At 40.7% G+C, this 21,995-nt stretch overlaps 1 protein-coding gene across 14 annotated transcripts in view; it reads right to left on the bottom strand.

The window, feature by feature from the left end:
- The window catches only part of Wnk1 (WNK lysine deficient protein kinase 1), a 109,230-nt gene extending 90,617 nt beyond the window's left edge, over positions 1-18,613 (bottom strand). For 11 of the 14 annotated variants that reach the window (XM_040737426.1, XM_040737425.1, XM_013110353.3 and 8 more), the window contains exon 1: positions 16,838-18,613. In XM_040737426.1, the coding sequence (XP_040593360.1) occupies positions 16,838-17,614 (777 nt within the window). In that variant the 5' untranslated portion in view covers positions 17,615-18,613. The remainder of the gene's footprint in view (positions 1-16,837) is intronic. The other 3 variants (XM_021224753.2, XM_040737427.1, XM_013110355.3) reach the window with 1 other exon arrangement.
- Positions 18,614-21,995: the final 3,382 nt, after the last annotated feature.

Here is a 21,995-nt window from a genome sequence, read left to right on the forward strand (position 1 = left end):
GGGAACAAGACAATTTGTGCAGCAGAGTATGTAGTGAAGATTTAAAAGGGTAGAAAAGTTGCAAAAATCCCAGAGAAATTGGATACGGTATGAAAGAAATTAAAGACAAGAAAAAATGAGGTAATTAGAAGCAAATAAATCAGAAAGTAGTATGAAAATATTCTTACTGCTTGTCTCAATGATATTAAGTAGTCATATTTCATTTTTACTTTTAGATATTATTAAAACACAAAAGACAGAATATTTAATACTAATCATCCTATCAATCTAAACTATGGATAATAGAAGGTGGACAGAAGAACTAAAGGAGAGGGTAGAATTCTTCATCTTCTACAACAGTAAAACTGCCTATATCTGATGAAAGAATGAATAAATAAAAGTATAGCAAGGGTAGGTTACTTAAAGTTAAAACTGAAAGTGACAACTGATTAATTTGTACATCACCATTAAGAAATTTTTATTTTATTTTTCAAGACAGGGTTTCTTGTGTAGCTCCAAGTGTCCTGGAACCAGCTCTGTAGATCAGGCTGGCCTCAAACTCACAGAGACCTGCCTGCCTCTGCCTCTGCCTCAAAAGGTATGAATCACTATTATTACCCTATCTTCAGCTAGGGGCAGTCCAAATGGTTGTCAGACACTTTCTACTTTATCTGACAGGGTTTCTCATTAGTCTATAACTTTGCCATATATGGTGGACTGTCAGACCTTCCAAATGTTCAAGGATGTGCTAGTCTCTACTTGCTTCCACTGGATTACAGGCACATACTATTGTGATCAGTTTTTCAGTGCATTCTAGAGACCCAAACTGAGATCCTCATACTGACAGGGCAAACATCAAACTAAGAGTTATCCCCAATTCTTTATTATATTACATTTACCACAATTTTTAAAACACAACTTTCCTTCAAGATATATCTTTTCATAAAACTTTTATTAATGGTTAAAAGTAAATGTTATATTTCAATCCTGATTGAAAACCTCCATATCTTATATACTGATACTTACCTTACATAGAAATCATAAAACTGTGAAAATGTCACTAAACTCTAAAGCATATGCAACCCTTACTTGAATATAATATCCACCTAGAAATGAGAATATAGCTTTAAAAAAATCAACTGTGGTGGGGGATAGCATCACACAGTATTCTGCAATTAATGTTGGAAAACCCAAATATAGTAAAAAAAAATCTTAAAGAAAAATGATTATTTTTGAATGAATATTAATTTGTTGGGCATACCAAGAAAAGCAACAGGAGCACAGAAACGAAAAACAGCAGAGGTGTTGGTAACTTTGAAATAAAGCTCAAAAGCCAGGCATGATTGAGCTCGCCTTTAATCCCAGGGCTAGGAAGGCTAGGAAGGCTAGGAGAAGGCGGAGGGGGAGGAGAAGGGGGAATGTTCAGGATTCTTTAAATGTGTAATTAAAAAAAAATGTGTATGTATGTGAGTGTATACAGAGGAGTGCAAGTGCCCTTGTAACCAGAGGCATTGAATCTCCTGGAATTGAAGTTACAGGGAGTTGTAAGCTGCCTAGATGTGGGTGCTATAAGAAATAAATTGTGATGGTCCATTCTCAGTATGAGGTACCCTTATTGTTTATATTATAGTTACAGATAAGCAGGAAGCACCAAGCCTCTATTCAGAAGCTTTGAAAAGTTACCAATAGTCTGCTACATGACCAAAAAAAAAAAAAAAAAAAAAAAAGCTTTGCTGCCTAAACCAACAGGAAAGGGCTGTGCTAAATCCGGCCTATGGGAAAGAGGGAAGGAATTTCTCATGGTCAGGGATCTAAACACCACTGTCTTATGTCCTATCAGCATGCCAGCCATTTTTGCCTTTTCTCTATCCTGGAGTCTCATTCTGCAGAATGGTATATTAATTTGTTAATTTGAGGTCAGTTTGTCAACCAAGACTACAAAGAGACCTACCATAGAAAGAAAAGAAAGAAGGGAGGGAAAAAGGGAAGGAGGGAGGGAGGGAGGGAGGGAGGGAAGGGAAAAAAACTTTAGGAAGCTGGAAAGATGGCTCAGAGATGGACAAGCATGAGGATCACAGGACAATTCTGAACAACCAGGTAAATTCCTACTGTAATCCCAGTCCTGTGGAAAAGGAGACAAAAGATCCTGAGGCTAGCCAATCTAGCTGAATTGATGACCTCCAGGTTCAATGAAAAACAAATCAAAACTGTATCATAAAATTAAGACAGTGATTTAGGAAAATCCCCAATGTCAATCTCTGGAGTCCACACATATGACACTGACAAACACACTGTACATGGGTGTATATACATGAGGACACACAGAAAGTATGAAACATAATGGAAGCTTTTTGTCCTTTTAAAATTGTGGCTAGAAATTTCTTAAGGGCCTTTTCTCACAGATGTCCATTCACCTTAATAGGTTGCTATATAAACCTTTAGAAGTCAATAACAATAACTGGTACCTCCCCCATAACCACACACACAGTGTTTTTAATCCCAGTCTCAGGAGGCAGAGGCAGTTAAATCAGGGATGTAACACAGAAAAACCCTGTCTCAAAAAAAAAAAAAGAAAAAAAGAATGGGAGGGAGGGAGGGAGGGAGGGAGGGAGGGAGAAGGAAAGAAAAAAATCTCTTTAAAATAGAAATTACCAGATATAATTTAATTATCTATATGAATGTCTAAGATACAGGAAAGTTAGCAGAACCTTGCCTGGCTGTGCAAGACCCTGAGTAGGATCTCTGGCATTGTATAAACCAGTACAGACAGGAGGAGTGTCAGGGGTGGGGGATGGAGTTAGGTCATCCTCTGTTCTAGCAACTTGAGACACTGTCTCAAAGAAAACAAAAACAAGAAAACAAACTTTACATGTACCCATTAATCATCTGTTCCTATCTAAGGATGAAGTAAGAAGAGCTTGTGTTATTAGACATGGCAGAAACTAAATTCATATAGCTGACAATTTTCATTTTGTAATAAATACATACAATTTGTTTAGTTTTTAAAAAAGAAAAAAGGAACCAAAAATATACTGACTATTCCAAAGGCTAAAGAATGATAATTAGAGCCAGGCGGTGGTGGCGCACACCTTTAATCCCAGCACTTGGGAGGCAGAGGCAGGCGGATCTCTGTGAGTTCCAGGCCGGGCTGGACTGACAGCCTCCAAAACAATACAGAGAAACCCTGTCGCATAAAAACAAAACAACAACAACAAAAAATGATAATTAGAAATTTAAGGCCAGCTAGAAATTAATGAGACCCTGTCTCAAAATAAAACTAAAAGGGAACTGATGATATACCTCAATGGTAGAATATTTGCCTAGCATGTGTAAGGCTCTGGGTTCAACATTCAGTACAAAACAAACAAAAAAGTCAAGACCAACCTGACCTACATAGCAATAGCATAGCTAGCCTATCTGGGAAAACAAACAAAAAGGATCTATCTTTCGGTTTATACCCTAAATGCTTTTCAAGTAATTTATAAACAGTGCCTCTCATTTTCTTATGAAACAAAATAGTTTGTGAAACTTTAGGCTTCTTGTATATTTATTGTAATAATGTAAAAAGTGTTACTTAGGCTGAAGAGTGGTGGCAGATGCCTTTAATCCCAGAACTTGGGAGGCAGAGGCAGGTGGATCTCTGTGAGTTCAAGACTAGCTACACAGAGAACCCTGTCTCAAACCTCCCCCCCCCAAAAATAAAATAAAGTGAAGCATTACTTGGAATGCTTCTCATCATAAAAGTTGAAAGCATCTATAGCAAACCACACTATATATATCCAAATATTTGGAAAAGAGTCACAGAACTAAGACTGAATCAAAGAATTAAATATATTTAAGACAAAAGACCTAACTAACACTGACTGAATCTTTACTAATGGGTCATTCTTCTACAGTTTACATTTGAACCAAGTCCCCTAAACTAAACTAAATTAGGCTGTAGAAAGCCATATTAGCATTTAAGTGTGAATTCTGAGCCTCTTATTTTGGACTCTAATAGCTAAAACAAATTGCACCCTACTGCAGCATGTGACCACTTCCCCAGTACTAGGTACCAGATTAATGACCATGCCGGCCATCCCATTAAAAGCGTTTTCTAGCTAGTTACTTGGTACTTAGCTTTTTTATGGCACTTTTCTTTTCACATTATGCTCAATAGTGCATGAAGCACACTACATTTAGGAATGCAACACTCTTGTTTAGGAATGCATAGCCATGGTCATAACATCTTCTTTCTGTATTACCTAAATTTAGAAGCAAAGTACTACAAAACAAATTGAACTATTCTGTATTTTTGTGATCTGAATATATATATATATATATCTTACTATTAAAATAAATTAGGCTTTCATTGAAAAACTAACAACATCTTGCTGGGCCCCCCCCAAAAAAGAAAAAAATAACATCTTAAGTATCTTCAAAATACCTCATTCCTGTCACCTTATAAGTAAATCTTCGCTAATAACTGAATCAGTAAAAGCAAGCACACAAAAATTGAAGTCAAAATTGAATTTGCTAGCAGGTCATAGTGACACACACCTATAATCTCAACAGTCAAGGGGCTGAATAAGGAGGCTCATGAGCTGAGGCCAGCTAGCCCTCAGAGAGCTCAAGAACAATCTTGGCTACACAATGAGACTGTCTCAAAAAGCCAAATTAATACACAAAATTGAGTTAGAAAAAGATTCTCTACATAAAGAACTAAAACACTGCAGCAGAGGGCAGCTCATAACTATTATACAAAGATGTACTACTACTCCCATCTTTCCCAAAACTCAGAATAAGCTTGTAATAATACATGCAAAGAAATTACTCTCCAAGTGTTTCCAATTAGTTCTTAGCTCTACAAACATCTGTTCACCTTTACGCAGTTCTATCAACAACTATCAACAAAATCGCCAACTTAAGAAAATGTTCAGCAATGAGCCTGGCAGAGATACTGCCTCTTACAGTAAGGCAAACTAGTAAAGAATGGATAAATTGCAAAAGAAAAAGTGTAAGCAAGAGGGAAAAAAAGGAAGCTAACTCAAGTGTCTGAGTCCTTTATATCCAAAACAAGATAAAATGTACTTCTCAAATCTGCCATATGCACAGTCATAGAGACTTTTTATTATTGTTGTTGTTATTGTATGTGCATGCATGATTGTGAGGACACCATAGTCTGCATGTGGAAGCCAGTTTTCTGCTACCACCTTTACAAAAGTTCCAGTGATAGGACTCAGGTCGCCAGGCTATGTAGCGCGGGTAACTGAGTCATCTTGCTAATCTATGACAATTTTTTAGTTGTGAATAGCATTTTATTTATTATGTTTTAGTAAGTATATCAAATGGGCTACATTATGGCATTTTCATATGTATATGGCTTTGCTCCTATTTGCTGCTCTCCACTTCTCTCCCCTATCCCTCAAATTATCAACCCTCCCGACTTTCATGACAAGACACTTCTAAATGCACTAATTTTAGTCTATAGTTCAGTCAATTCACAAAAGGGCTGTGTGTTTGTTTATATTAAACTCACACTAACATAACGAAGTTACTTTCCTAACAGAGTTCTAAATGAGAACAGAAAATCCTCTCGTACATCACATGTAAGGGCTACTAAAGTTCACTCACACATTTCTCTACAATATAGTTAAGCTGAGGCTGTGGCACAAGCTATAATTAATCCCAGCATTTAGGAGGTAAAGAAAGGAAGACTAGTAATTCAAGGCAACCTTGGTTTTGGAAAACCACCCCAAAATTAACCAAAAAACAAACAAACAAAAAAAACACCAAAACCAACTTCTTTCTTTAAAAAAAAATGTATTGTCAGTTGTGTTGTATGTCAACACTTTAACCCCAGCACTATGAAGGCAGAGGCAGGCAGATCTTCAGGAGACTAGCCTACTCTACAAAGAAAATTCCAGAACAGACAGGGCTACACAGAGAACCATCTCTCAGGAAGCAAAAAAAAAAAAAAAGTATGTATGTATGTATGTATGTATGTATGTATGTGTGTGTGTGTGTATATATGTTGATTCCTGAGCAGCAAGGTCAGTGATAGAACACTTGCCTAATAAGCACAAGGCCCTGGGCTCAATTTCCAGCAAAACGCACACATACGGACACACAGACACACACAAAATGTATGGGTCATATCTGAATCACTCCTGGTTAGCCATATTTAGCTCTAATGGTAATTCAAGCACCTAACTGACAAAAATCTAACTTCTCAAAAAGAAACAAAGTTGAAAACCGCCAGATGCTGACATAAGCCAGGAACTGAACCTCATAAATGTTAAGCAAGATCTCTACATAAAACTAAAGTAATACTACATTACATCCTGGAATGAGGATAACAGAGGCACATAAGTCTTAGTAAACCACAGAATAGTAGTAATTAAGGGCCCAGGAAGTCATTTACTCCAATCTTCTATCTTTGAAGTTCTTGAATGCCTACCCTGTATGACCAGGTCTTTGTAAACACTAGTCAACAATTATGATTCACAGTCTTCTAATTTAATTTTCTTCATTCCACAATCTTTTTTTTTTTTTTTTGGAGGGGGGGTTCCAAGACTGTTTTTCTGTGGCTTTGGAGGCTGTCCTGGAACTAGCTCTTGTAGACCAGGCTGGTCTCAAATTCACAGAGATCTGCCTGCTTCTGCCTCCCGAGTGCTGGGATTAAAGACCACCACCCAGCTCACTCTACATTCTTATTCATAGATCCTCATTTTTTTAATGCCCTCTTTCAAGTCCTTGGGGGGAAAAATTATACAATGTGACTTACCTCCTAAAGTGCAGTTCAGTTACAAATGCCATATAAACTAAGAACACACTGAAACCTAATTTTAACTTTATATATTTAAAATATATTCTCAAACACCAAACTGAATACTGAAAAAATTATTTCAATCTTTAGCCCACAAACAAATTGAACTATTTTAATATACACTAACAAGGAAATTACTATAAATTTAAGAGGATGCTTAACCTTTAAAATGAGAATGGAAACAAGATAACAAAGATGTGGGCCATATCTGGGTGGTGGTGCACTCCTTTAATCCCAGCACTTGAGAAGCAGAGACAGGTGGATCTCTGTGAGGCCAGCCTGGTCTACAGAACGAGGCTCCGAAAGCTACAGAGAAAACCCTGTCTTGAAAAACAAAAAACAAACGAAAAAAAAAAAAAACATCCGGGCTCAATTCCCAGTCCTACTATTGGCTAGTTATGGTCTTGACAAATTATTTAATTTCAGTTTCTTTATTTCTAAAATAATATTGACTTCATAAGTATTAAATGAGACTATGAACTGGGGAAACAGCTGCCCAAGCTTCAAGACCTGATTTTGGATCCTTGCAACCCAATTTTTTTTTAAAGGGGCAAATGTCCCATCACGTACAGACAGAAAGTTCCTCCCAAAAAGTTGTAGGCAAACAAAAGAGAACAGGGTAGAAAATAAGGACAGAAACCCAGGTTATTGTTCTCCAACCTCCACACCCACATTATGGCACATGCAACCATATACAAAATAAACATCTAAATTAAAATATGTAAACTACTGGTTTTACCCTGTTCTTTACACCTCATGCACACCTCAATGTCATGTATTTTCACATTATATCCTAGCAAGAAGCTTCTATTGAAGCCACAACTCACCATAACAGAAATTTAAAGAGAAATGATTTAAGAATTATAGTGTTTTAGTAGTGTATTGTTTGATATGCCATTTACCTCATACTAAGTAGTATCTTCACTTAATAAATACTAGTTTATAACATAAGAGACAATAACCACTAATATCACTGAGAAAGTATACATAATATAGTCACAAAAGCAAATCAATTTTTTTGAAGATTTATTTTGCGTGCGTGCGTGCGCATGTGCGTGTGTGTACCATATGTGTGCCTGGTGACCTTGGAGGTCAGAAGAGCACTGGAGTCCCTAGAACTGGAGTTACACATGGTAGTGAGAAACCCTGAGGAAGTTAGGAACCAAATCCAGGTCCTCTGGGAAACAAGTGCTTTTAAACACTAAGCCATCTCTTCTGATGGCTAGAACCTACAGGGCAGCTCAGAACCTTTTTTTTTTTTTTTTAAACTCCAGTCCCAAAGGATTCAGTGCCCTCTTTGGAGGATCCAATGCCTCTTCTGACCTCCAAGGGTACCAGGTGTGCACATAATGCAGACACATATGCAGGCGAAATACTCATACACATAAAAAAAATAAGAAATCACATACACAAAAAATAAATTATCTGGCCGGGTGTTGGTGGCGCACGCCTTTAATCCCAGCACTCAGGAGGCGGAGGCAGAGGCAGGCGGATCTCTGTGAGTTCGAGGCCAGCCTGGTCTACAGAGCAAGTTCCAGGACAGGCTCCAAAGCCATAGAGAAACCCTGTCTTGAAAAACCAAAACAAAAAAAAAATCTGAGAAACAGTATTCTTGCACCTCTGAATAAAAGTTGAAAAGCAAAGCCAGGTGTTGGTGGAGCATGCCTTTAATCCCAGCACTTGGGAGGCAGAGGCAGGCAGATGTCTGTGAGTTCGGAGGCCAGCCTGGTCTACAGAGCAAGTTCCAGGACAACCTTCAAAGCAAAACAGAGAAACCCTGTCTCCAAAAACAAAAAAATTAAAAACTACAGACACTTAGATTCATCACTTTCTTACCAACAACTACCATACTCAAAGCACATGGTGTTAGAGATATTTCTGATACAGATATGCTGGAAAATGACAAAGCACTACAAACAAAAAAGAAATTTAAATACCAAATTTCTGGGTTCAGCAATAGCAAAATAATTGCCATTTATGAAGAGTGGTAATGAAGCTGGGCATACTGGAACACTTTAATCCCAGCTCTTGGGAGACAGAGACAGGCAGATCTGAGTTCAGATTGAGTTCCAGGACAGCCAGAACTACACAAAGAAACCCTGCCTCAAAGAAGAAAAAAGAAAAAGAAAAAAAAAGATGGTAAGTCTTCGATATTTTTAAAAGGAAGTAGTAAATTTACTGCAATGTCAGTTCTTCTATAGCATTTTAACAGGGCAAGTTTGTGATAGCCAACAGAAACATAGCACGACGCTAACTGAAACAAATTTCAATGCTGTAAAATGAAGTCAATAATAATGTATATTTAACCAATATAGCCAATATTATCATTTCAATCTATAATGTTATCTTTATTGAACCATTAGTGGAATTTTCTTTCTATCCTAAATTTTCTAAATCCAATGTCTATTTTAAATAGAATATATATCAATTTGGGTGCCAAATTTTCATGAGAAATACTTGACCTATACTTAAATTTCAATTTACAACTGATAAAGTAGCGTAACACAAATCAACTTGCTTTAAGCATATTTTTTAAAGTTCTGTAGTCATTTCCAGGAAAACAAAGAACCAAGTAGCCCATGGCCTTCAGAACAGCAATATGCCAAAGTTTTACTGTGACTACAACATCTTACCTATGACTTTAAAAAAGACACACTGCTGTATAGGGAAACCAAGAGTATGAAAAAAAATTACTATCACAAATGGATGAAAGAGTAAGATCACAGACTGACAAAACAGCTATATTAAATAAGAAAATGATATATCCAGCTTCATTCTCTGCTTCTTCTCCCACTGAAGTCATGATCCTATCTCCCCAACCCACAGTCTCCCAGGTCATCCTAGCCTTGTCTCATGCCTGTACTATACAGGAAGAGGCCCTCCAAAGAGCTCTCCTTTTCCTGGGATGATGCCCATAGAACTTGACCTTGGAATGAGGCCACACATGCCAACGATACTCAGGCTTCCAATGAAGAGACCTCCTAGTAGACCCATGATAGTGCCCACTCAGACTATGGGATGACTTACTCAAGACAGTTAAGAACAGAAGGGGTTCTTTATCAGTTTTGTTTCTACTTCACCAGGAGATTGCAGTGCTGTACCTGAGTGTTTTCTAATGGCCTCCAAAGCCACAGAGAAACCCTGTCTCAAACAACAACAACAACAACAAAAAAAAGATGAATAGGTGTGAGTAAACCTGCTTTAGCATTTTGGGTTTATGTTACTTGAGTCTTTCTTGCTTATGGGTTTGGTTGTGTTTTCAGTAAGTGGTGCCTGAATAAGTTATTGATGTGATATTCTTAGGTGTTGTTGGGAGCTTTTTTGGTTTATAATCTATGGCATTTGGTTTTATCAACATTTTTAAACTTGTAGAAGGGACTGGTTATTCGGTGGTTAGCATTGTACTTAAAGATTTTAGATTGTTGGTTGAGTTTTGTTTCTAAGATTTTTTTTAAGGTAATCTATCTATTAATGATCTATGTATTTCTGGATTCTAAAATTTTAATTTTAAGAACAATGGAGTTATTACCTGCAAGATATTTTCACCACTTAGTTATCAGTTGATGTGCTACTTGTGTATCTACCAGCCTACATGTATGAGTACAACATCCTACAGGTCTGAATAGTTCTTTTGAGTTTAGTCTCACACCTTAGACCAGAGGTAATCCTTACTTGAGTGTACAAGATCTTGTTTTAGGATATTTTAGGTTGTTCAAAGTATTGTTGTGGTATAGTAGATTAGGTTGGTAAGGTCTTTTTGCTTTAGCCACACATGTCAACCTTGTTTTTTCTTTCTTTCTTTCTTGCTTTCTTGCTTTCTTTCTTTCTTTCATTAAAAAAATTACTGTGTGAAGGCTGGAGAGATGACTCAGAGGTTAAGAGGACTAGCTGCTCTTCTAGAGGACCTGGGGTCAATTTCAAGCCTCCACATGGCAGCTCACAACTGGCTGTAGCTCCAGTTCCTGGGGCTTTAACACCTTCCTACAGACATACATGCAGGCAAACACCAATGCACATAAAAGTAAATAAATCATTTTTAAAAATTGCTTTGGGCAGACATGGTAGTACACACCTTTAATCTCAGCAAGTACTTGGAAGGGAGGCAGAGGTAGGTGTATCTCTGTGACTTTGAAGCCAGCCTGATCTAAAGTGAGTTCCAGGACAAGGGCTGTTACACAGAGAAGCCCTGTCTGGAGCAAACAAAAAGTATTTATTTTGTATGTGTGTGCATTTGTGTCAGTCTCCTTCTGCCATGTGTGTATATGGAGGTGTAGGGTATATGCTATCTCATTCTACCATGTGGATCTTGGTGACTGAATTTAAGTGAAGATTTGTTTAAGGAAGAAGTGTAACAAGTGACATTATAAATAATTGCTAAATGGAACAAGACTTAGAAGTTCACTCAACTTATTTCTTCCAGAAAGTACTTATTAGTAGTAGAAAGAACAAGAACTAAGATAAGGTCTCACTATGTAGCCTGGAACTCACAGAGATCCTCCTGTCTCTGCCAAGTGTTGGAACTATTATAGGTATGTGCCAAACCCTGAGCACGTTACTAAGCTTGAATTTCCTCACATCTAAAAGTCAAAAAACTGTCCCATCTGCCCCGTAGTGTAGCTGTGAAATTACACTCTGGTCTGTGTTTGATTTACAAAAGACCATCTGCCGGTAGACATCCAAAGTAGAAGATTATCAAAAACCTAGAAACATCTGTAAAAAGCTGAAACTCAGCAGCACAAAACAAAGAAACAAACAAGAATGCTTTTATTTAGATTAAGAGGATTATACTTTTGATAGGCATACTGAATGTGTAAGAAATAACCATTAACAGTCTTCAAACTATTTATAAAGTACCTTTTGTTTTATAATATACTTCCTATTTTTCAAAGTACCTTCACACACTATTTCAACTGATCCTCAACAATCCTTTTATCAGTTAAGACACATTGCTAATAAATCAGTAATACAGATTATATCATACCTTTACCCCAAAGCAGTAATGTAGAAAGTATTCTGCCTTGGTTCTCTACGTTACATAGTGTGTTACTGTGTCATAGTATGAACTTTTCAAAGATCAATGAAATGAACAAAAGCATGTAAATAACTTCAAGTAAGTATCATTACTTTAAGAATTATATATGGAATCCAAAGAGAAAAATACTTTCCAACTATATGTAAGGGGGATGCAACAAAGTTCTCAGTAGACTCCAGAAACAAGGAGTCCAGCGAAGCTGGCATTTGAGAAACTGATAGATTATATCAGAATGTTACAGGCAAAAGCCATGTGAAGCTAAGGAATTTGAAAGCACCAACATCACATTCAACTCTAATGTTCCTCTTAAGAATAGAAGAGTAAGAGATTTGCCACATGACTCTTCAAAGGTAAGTGTAAACAAATCAAGTCTTCATAGATAACCTCAAAACAACAACATAAATACAGCACCACATAATCACAGTTAATATTCATGGCCCAAGCTTTGACCTACAGGTTTTTTGTTATTGTTTTGTTTTTTGTTTTTCGAAACAAGGTTTCTTGTGAACAGTTCTGGCTGTCCTGAAACTCCAGATGGCCTTGAGCTCACAGAGATTCACCTGCCTCTGCCCTCTAGAGTGTTGGGATAAAAGGCATGTACATTTAAATTCTTTTTGTTTGTTTGTTTGTTTTCCGAGACAGGGTTTTTCTGTGGCTTTGGAGGCTGTCCTGGAACTAGCTCTTGTAGACCAGGCTGGTCTCCAGAGTTCTGCCTGCCTCTGCCTCCCAAGTGCTGGGATTAAAGGCATGTGCCACCACAGCCCGGCAACATTTAAATTCTGTGAAACTGTAAAAAAGGTCATTTTTTAAAAGTCAACAAAATACAATTCTCAACAACAGTTATCTCCTACATCAACAAATACATATTTGGGGGTTTGTTTTGTTTTATTTAGAACAGTATATCACCATTCTGTGTAGCCCAGGCTGATCCTAAACTTATAGAAGACCTTCCTGTTTCAGCCTCCTAAAAACTACATTGCCTGCATTCAAATCCTGGCTCTGCTAAATGACTTATTAAGGCTGCAAATTTGCACCACCACCCCAAGCTAACATACATCTTAAATCCAATTTTTTTGCATTTTTTTATTATTTTAATTTTAAATAGCTTGTTTTACATGTCAATCCCAGTTCCCTCCCCTCCTCCCGCACCCCTTAAATCCAATCTTTTTTTGTTTTGTTTTGTTTTTGTTTTTCGAGACAGGGTTTCTCTGTATTGTTTTAGAGGCTGTCCTGGAACTCGCTCTGTAGACCAGGCTGGCCTCGAACTCACAGAGATCCACCTGCCTCTGCCTCCCGATTGCTAGGATTAAAGGCGTGCGCCACCAACGCCCGGCCCTTAAATCCAATCTTACCTAACCAAAATCATGTTGTTTCAATCCATTCTGTTTTAAATGGACAAAGTATTATTTGAAAATCACCAATCACACTTTTTTTCTTTTGGTTTTTCAAGATAGGGTTTCTCTGGAGCTTTGGAGCTTGTCCTGGAGCTCACTCTGTAGACCAGGTTGGCTTTGAACTCACAGAGATCCGCCTGCCTCTGCCTCCCAAGTGCTATGTGTGGGGGAGAGGGGAGGAGGCAAAGGAATAAATTATGGTTTGAGTCAGAGAACCACATCCCATTTCTGCAGCACTGCTAGGAAGGTAAAAGGAGTTCAACGCTAACCTGGGCAATACAGCAAAACCTTACTCAAAACAACAACAAAAAAAAAACTGTTCAGATATTTAACTTAATGGAACAGAACACTATTCCTGTCTTGGAAAAAAAACTAAATAAAACTATATTCAAATATATATTCAGGTTGGAGATATAGTTTAGTGGTAGAGTATGTAATACCCTAGGTTCAATTGCTAGTAATCGGGGAATGGGAGAAACATTCAATGTAAAAAAGAGGTATTTTTTCTTTCCAAAGCTTTACTTATCCTTAGGTCTGTCCTTTAATTTGGGTCCAAAGGTAAAAAAAATACTGACCAACTAATACTTTGATCAAAAACAAAATGAAACAAAAACAAAAACCCCAAAATTATTGCCTGACTACTGCTATAAAGTACTCTTATACTACAAGTCACATGTTTGTTTTTAATATAAAAGGCAATATTTTAAGCCAAAAATGAAATATTTTCAGAAGCTTGGTTAAAGGGCAAGAAACGTTCTGAAAACCAGGACTTCACTCTATAAGCTAAAATCCATTTGGTTCTGCTCCTAAATGGTGACTTGGATTAAAAATAATAAAGGTAAGATTTTCCTTAGTAAGTCGGGCATTGGTGGCGCACACCTTTAATCCCAGCACTCAGGAGGCAGAGGCAGGCGGATCTCTGTGAGTTCGAGGCCAGCCTGGTCTACAGAGTGAGTTCCAGGACGGCCTCCAAAACAATACAGAGAAACCCTGTCTTGAAAAAAAAAAAATGTTCCTTAGTTTGATCACACCCACAGCTACATAAAGAACTTAGTGAAAAGATGTAATACATTCTGAGAAGAGCTGAAGAGTTTTATTGTTGTGACATTAGACAAATTGAGCTTTTTACACTGTATTATTAGATTCAAGACAATAAACTATCAGTCCAGAACAAAGAGAAAACAAACAAACCATAGTCTGAGAAGTCCTTTTAAATGTGAAATAACTGAGTGTTTCTGAGTGTTATGTTATAGAGCTTGCCTAGCATGCAAAAAGTTCTGAGTTCAATCCCTAGAACAAAAAAATATATATACATACATATTTGGTAGGTGAATAGCTAACAAAGTTAACCCATAAAATTCTCAATGCTTAATGAATTCAGTACTTTAAAATGGGTGGTTGGGAAGGACCAGCTTTAAATTGGTTGCCAGGTTGATATACAGAGTGGATTCAAGTTAGCCTGGGCTGTCTCTAAGTAAATAGTTGTAATAATAAAAATAAAAAGTAGAAGCACACAATCATTCATAAATGAAACAGTAATAGAATTAAATTCCAGGATCAGTAACAATAAATCCTTGTTACAAAAAAGAAGTGTCTTCCTGTAAATCAATTACATCTAAACTATTGAGTATGACTGACCAAGCATATTTTGATAAATTCATTTAAAAAAAAATAGCTAGGTAGGGTGGCACATGTCTTTAGTCCCAGCACTTGGGAGGCAGAGGCAGACAGATCTCTGTGAATTTGAAGCCAGCCTGGTCTAGAGCTGGACAGAGTTCCAAAATAACTAGGACTACACAGCTAGGGGGGCCACACAGAGATATTTTTTTTTCCGTTAGAAGAAATTTAAGGCATATAGGAAAGTAGAGAGGAAAGCTTGATCAACTACCTTGCATGGAACAATCATGTACTGGTAATTGTTGAAGTTGGATGACTGCTACATTCTCTCACCCTCAGTAGATATTTTGAAGCAAATTCAAGACATTATTCCTTTCACATTTCATATGACCTTGGGTCATTTACAAACCAAATTGTTTACTTACTAGTAGTTCTTAGGTAAATGAAGTTCTGAGATTATTTCAGTTTTATTTTCCAATACTGTTTCGGTTTGGTCTATTTTCTTGAAAAGAAATCAGTAGTGACACTTTCATCTATAATACAGCTGAAATTTTGCATCCACCATTAACACATGTTGATTTCCTGGTAAGAACAAGAGCTAACAAACTGATATTTACATAGGTGCTCTCTAATATTTATTATCGTTGATATAAGTCTATCAATCAGTAAATTTGTAGCCCAAACTAATCTGTTTAAATCTAGACTATAGCTATACTTTATTTATAAAGTGAAAACTTCCCTATGAGATTAGGGAAAGTTTGGTTTAAAAATCTTTTATATCCCTGGCATTGTGGCACAAACTTGTAATGCTAGTACTCTGAAGACTAAGGCAAGAGGAACCAACAATTTCAGGCCAGTCTAGGCTATACTTCAGGACACTGTCACAAAAATCTTTTATAACAAGATTACAACAACGATGGTAATAACACAACTTTGAAAGCACTTCTACAATTTTGTATGGACCTTTACTATTCCCTACTGACTGAACAGGATGAAGACAGTCACTCTAATCAACAGTGTCAGATCACAGGAGCCACATGGCTTAAGCATCTATAGGTGGAATAATAGCAGATGCATACAGTACCATCCTAGTCCCAAAGCACTCATCCTTAAATGGAAAGAGACAAGAAAGTTGGGGATCAGGGACTGCATTGTTGTTTTACTTTTTTTTTTCTAAACGAGACAGGGTTTCTCTGTATTGTTTTGGAGGCTGTCGGACCAGCCCGGCCTCGAACTTATAGAGATCCACCTGCCTCTGCCTCCCGAGTGCTGGGATTAAAGGCTTGCACCACCACCGCCCAGCTGTTTTTTTTTTTTTTTTAAGACAGTGTCTCACTATGAAGCCCAGACTGGCCTTGAACTTGAGATTCTCCAGCCTCAGCCTCTTGAGTAGTGGGGATTTACAGGCCCATCCTAACACACCTGGAAGGCACTTCTGTTTTGTCATTTACTAAATATCTATGCTACTATCAAATAAGCTGGATCTTAAGGCACAGGGTCTTATTTGACAACCTGATCTCAGAGAGGGAAACATACAAGGCAGTTCATTATTGCAGAGACTCTGATGAGACTGAAGTGAACAGGAGAAAAAAGGTTTGATACTTACTTAAAGCAAAAAATTTCCCCAAAGGCTGAGGATATATATAGTTCAGTGGGAGAGCACTTACCCAGGCCCGGGGTTCAATGCTCAATTCAAGAAGGTGGGAAGGAGAAACCCTTCCCCACTAATTACACGTTTCCAGCCAGATATTAAAACCCAAGTTAGTACTTAATGACTTTTCACCTCACGATCGGTAGCAATCCCTCTTGACACCAATAGTTCTTATCTTTTTCCAGACACCTAACTACAAACTCCACAACTTCCCAATTTCAACCTCTTCGGAAACTGGCCTCCTCCTCCCACTCAGATTCAGAGAATTACAAGTAAAGAATGAACATGGTAAGCTGGCTTAACCGAGCCAAATTTGGGATCCTAACGACCGACTATGAAAGGAGGTGGGGCATTACCTGCAATTCACACCAGGCGACTTCCACAGTGGTTTCGGTGTCCAGACCTTTGTAGACCGTCTTAAAGGACCCTCTGCCGATTTCGATGTCAAATTTGAGAAAGCGACCGTCGTTGGACATTCCCACGGCCTTGGTCTCCAGCTCTTCGATATCATCCTGTAGCTGCCGGTCCTCCTGCAGCTCTTTAGCGCTGCCGCCGCCGCTGCCGCTGCCACCTCTGGGCGGCGGTGGCTCCTCTTTGCTCCCCACGAGGCTGGGCTGGGACACCGGGCGGTCTTTGCTGATACCGCTGGGGACGGTCGTGGTGGTGGCGGTGGTGGTGGTGGCCGAGCCTACAACGGCTTGTTCCCCAGGGGAGGCAGCAGCTGCGGGCTGCTGAGACACCTGGGAAGCAACGGTGGCGGTCAAAGTTTCCTCTCGGTGGGGCTCGGGCGGAGCACTCTGGGGCACCGCTGCGGGCACACTACTCGGTTGGGGGGCCGAAAGGGGCAGGCCCGGCAGCTCCAACGCGGTGGCATTGGAGTCGCAGATGACGCTCCGGCGGAAGAAGCGGTGCTCCGTGGGGGTGGAGGTGGCGGCCGCCCCACGGCTGTCCTTGTCCATAGTGTGCCGGCGGCGCCGGTATTCCTCGGTTCGGCCGACGCCAGAGTCGGCGACCGCGGCCCCCAGCTTCTCGCCCACGGAAGAATCGGAGCTTGAGCCATTCTTGGGGACTGGCGCCGGAGGCGACAGGAAGCCCGGAGTGCCGCTCGGCTTCTCGGCGGCGCCGTCAGACATGGTTGGTTCGCTGGAGTGACGAGTGCGGGCTCGGATTCGTGAATCAAAGGGGGACGGGGAGGCCCGGGAGAGCCACCAAGAAGGGCCGGGTAGCGCTCCTACGGCGGCGGGCTCGCAGCCACCGGATGACTCCCGCTCAGCACTGACGAGACGCCCCGAGGGCGACGCGGGACTCGGGGTCCGGCTGCGGCGGCTGCGGCTGGCACCGGGGCTGCTGCGGCTCACGGGGCGGGCGAGGCAGGAGCGGAGCCACGGGGGTTAGCGCCGCACAGTCCGCATCCATCCTGCAGCGAGCGGTGGCCGGTAGGGCTGTGGCAGCACAAGCGCCGCAGTCATGAGGGGCAGGGCGCGGGGCTGGCTCCCGGGCGAGCGGATGCGACGAAAGCGAAGACGCCGAAGCTCCCGCCGCGGCCGCCGCCGCCGCCGCCCGCCGCCCGCCGAGCACGGCGGGATAGGCCCTGAGGGCGGAGGCAGAGCGCGCGAGGGACGAGCCCCGACGCCGGGCGGTGGCAGCCCGGGGCACAGGGGTGGGAGGGGCCGCGCAGGGGAAGGAGGGCCGCGGCCCGGGCTCCCGGTCGCTCGGCCGCCGCCTCAGGCAGCACGCGCCCCGGAGAGGGGACCAGTCTCACAGGGCACCCATCGCCAGAAGCCGAGGCCCGGAGCCTCGAAACCTCGAAGCCTGAGGAGCGGCCCCCCCCGTCCCCGAGGCCTCCCCGCCCGCCCCGGGCCTGGCGAACCTCTTCCCCTCTCTGGCCGGCGCCGGCGGCAGAGGAGGGAGGGAACTGTGGGGAGGGGAGGGCCGCTCACAGCGGGGCCCGTGCTCCGCTACTTCTCTGGCCCGGAGAAGAGAAGACCGAAAGAACTGGGAGGAGGGGGATAGGGAGAGAAAGAGCAGTCACCCCACTAGGCGCCTTCTGTCAGCGAAGAAGGGAGGGCGGAATGGCCGAGCAGAAGAAGCGCGTCCGCCCGGGAAACTCTCCGCTTTAAATGGCGCCGATGTCTGAAGCCTCCACACAGCCCGCTTGGACCCCGCCCCCCGCTGCCCGGGGCGGCCCCGCCCACATCGCTCTCGGGGGCTCTCGCGCAGGCGCGCCGAGCTCGAGGCACAATGGGATTTGTAGTTTCAGGGTAGAAACCGTGAAAGGGACCAGGGTGGAAGGCTCCTACTACTTCCGTGATGCCCTGCGATTGCTCTAGCCTAGTGCCTCCTGGGAATTGTAGTTCCTTTTTTGAAAACCGCCCCTTCTGAAAGCCTGATGGGAGCGTAATCGTGGGTCGCTCAATTCCATCCCAAAGTCAGTGCTCCCTACCAAAATCATTATTTAGGAATCAACTGCAAAAGAAGTGAAAGATAGGGAAAAAAGAGAGAGAACGAGAGACTTCCGTCATGTTCTGCTTAAATAACTCATAGGGCTGCCATGCAATGAAAAATGATCTATTTGTTCGCCTTTAATGGAGAGCCTCCTTAGTATTGAGTGACTAGGGGTGTGGGAGTGGAGAGGAAGGCAAAGCTGGATAACCAGAGCCTGAGCTCGAAGGCTCCAGGGAAACTTTGTGAAGAGTACACAAAAAGATCGCTGTTAATTAAATGCGTTAGGGAAGACAATATATTCCATCCTTCTCCCCTCCACAACAACTTAACACCACATGCTCGGCTCCAGTTCGCAAACAAGTACTTTGGCTGCGAAGATGGGCTGCCTACTAAATAAAACCCAGGATCAGGGCGAACCCTCTTCGCTTTGCCAGAAACTTAACCGGGGGAGGGGGGGGAGGCACGGGGGGAGGGGTGCGGGGGAGGGGTGCGGGGGAGGGGTGCGGGGGGAGGGGTGACAGGCATGGGAGGAAGTCGGATTCGAAGATTACAAACTTGAGAGGGCATAGTTGAGTAAAATTTATTTATCTTTTGCTTTGTTTATCCCTCAGTGGCTTAATCCCTTTCTTTACTAGCCTTGCATTTGTGTCCATATGTAATTTATACCAATCGGGAAACCTAGATCCGTACAGTTTACAGTAATGGAATTATTTTCTTCAAAATATCCTTAATGCTTCCTGGACCACCTTTGCTACTACCTAAGATTATAGTTGTGATGAGCACCAGGGGGCACCAGACAGAGTAGGAAGACAAATTTATGAGCCAGATGGCAGTTACAAATCTTAATCCAACCGGTGAGAGCGGGAAGCTCTTAAACGTACGCAACCGCACCAGAGCGTGGATACGCTGTAGCCTCAGCCCGGGACTGGAGCGAGCTCTGAAGCCCGCATTCTTTAGTCCAAGACACCAGTGAGAGGAACAGTAGTTTGGAAGCAGCTAGAAAGTTCGTTAACTCAGTGTATCTTGATGAACTCCGCTTAGAGAAGTCTTGCTACACGATTAATATTAACTTATCAGAAACGTTTAAAAAGAAGTTAGCACTTTCCCTACTCTTTTTTCTTACCAAAAGCTACACTTAAATCTTTAGCGTTTGTTTGACACCAATGATTGTTAGATTTCATGAAGATGGCAGATTGTGAACACGTTAAAATACAAATACAGTAGGGACAGCGAGAATACTGAAATATTAGCGCTCTACTGTTTAAGAAAATTAGTTCGCTAAGTCTATTTTCGTAAATGTAATTAATGGTTCAGCTCCAGTCATAAACCTAATGTCAGCAAGTGAGGAAATGACTATGGGGTGATTTTTTGTTTAACTTCTTGAGACTGCTGATTATACTTTTTCAATTGTTGCTTTATGACAGAAAAGTTTGAATATAACCCAAAGAAACCAATTGTACAGAGGCAAATTAGAAGGCCAATAAATCGAAATGTTTATTTTTTGTCTCTATAAAAAGAAATTAGGATATTTCTGTGTGCGTGGTTGTATAAGAGTTTTATCTGTCTTTGTTGAATATTCCTATTTACTAAACCCTGAAACTTTGGTCACATCGCAATGGGCACAACTTCCTTAACAGTAACTATGACCTGTCAACATGTTTCCAGTAGGAATACCTAAAGTCCTTGTAAATAACTTAATAACCATTAAGTGTAAAACCATTCTTATCGGCATGACAACTTTTCCTACTAGCTTTACTGTGAAAACAGATACAACTTTGATATAATCACTGTGCGTGAAGGTTAGACTTAAAGCTTGTACTGGAGTGTGGATATTTACTGTGCTTATTTGCTTATTTCTCTTTATAATGCTTACCCACCAAAGGAACCTGATAATTATCTGTTGCCTGTGACTATAATTCCTGATAGTACTTTTCATTTTTCTGGCATTTCAATTATCAAGTTCTCTTCCATCCCCCCAAAATAGCAAGGGACTAGAGGTGTCTGGAAGAGTCAGTGCACAGTGAATGCACTAAGTATGGAAACATTTGACATATTGGCATTTAGTAGCTGAGAATGCAAATACTTTCTTCTTTCTCACCATATTTTGTATTGCCTCCTATTCTTGTTCAATTTCTTGATTTATGCTTCTTTTTTCTTTTTATTTATTTTTATTTATTTATTTATTTATTGGTTTTTCAAGTCAGGGTTTCTTTGTGTAGCTCCACCTGCCTCTGCCTCCCGAGTGCTGGGATTACAGGTGTGCACCACCAACACCTGGCTAATGCTTCTTTCCACTTCCCATCCAAGCATATGTCACCTTTACACACTCTCTTGTAATTGATAACTTACCAGCAATGACAGCCAGTGGCAATTTTAACTTAACCAGCTGAAATAGGCGGAACACACACCTCTACCTGACCTTGCATGCCACTTAGGTCACAGTGTAGCTTCTCGGATTGTGGTCAAAAAGATACCATGGAGAGCCTCTCTCTTTTTTTGTTTCCTTTCCCTCCTTTTCTGTGTTCCTTTGACTTGCCTATGAATAAGTTTTGTTTTATTTCTGTCATTCAAAACTCTGTGTGGCCTTATTTTAAACTCTGCCTCCTACTAACTGGTTTACAACAGCTCACTATTTCCAGGTTTAATGTGGATAGTATGGATATCAACTCAAAAGTTATTTCATTCAAGAAACCTCTCTGACCTTATTACCTAGAAATAATCTTTTCTTCCCCCAAGTTTCATTATACATTATTTTTACCTCTGTGTCATAGATCACCTTCTAAAGTGTATTGTTTTTATTTAGATAAACATTTTATATTCTTCAGTCACTTTGTTCTGTAAAATAACATCAACCATTGATCAAACAGTTACTTGTGTGTCAAGCTCTTTACAAAAAAGAAGCCTATTTGAACCTTATAATTACTACTCAGGAAGCAAGTCTTTTATTTATTTAATTTTTTTTTTTGGTTTTGGTTTTTCGAGACAGGATTTCTCTGTATTGTTTTGGAGCGTGCCCTGGAACTACTCAGTAGACCAGGCTGGCCTTGAACTCACAGAGATCCACCTGTC

Source organism: Mesocricetus auratus, unplaced genomic scaffold (assembly GCF_017639785.1).
Source record: "Mesocricetus auratus isolate SY011 unplaced genomic scaffold, BCM_Maur_2.0 Super-Scaffold_100676, whole genome shotgun sequence".
Classification (NCBI taxonomy): Eukaryota; Metazoa; Chordata; class Mammalia; order Rodentia; family Cricetidae; genus Mesocricetus; species Mesocricetus auratus.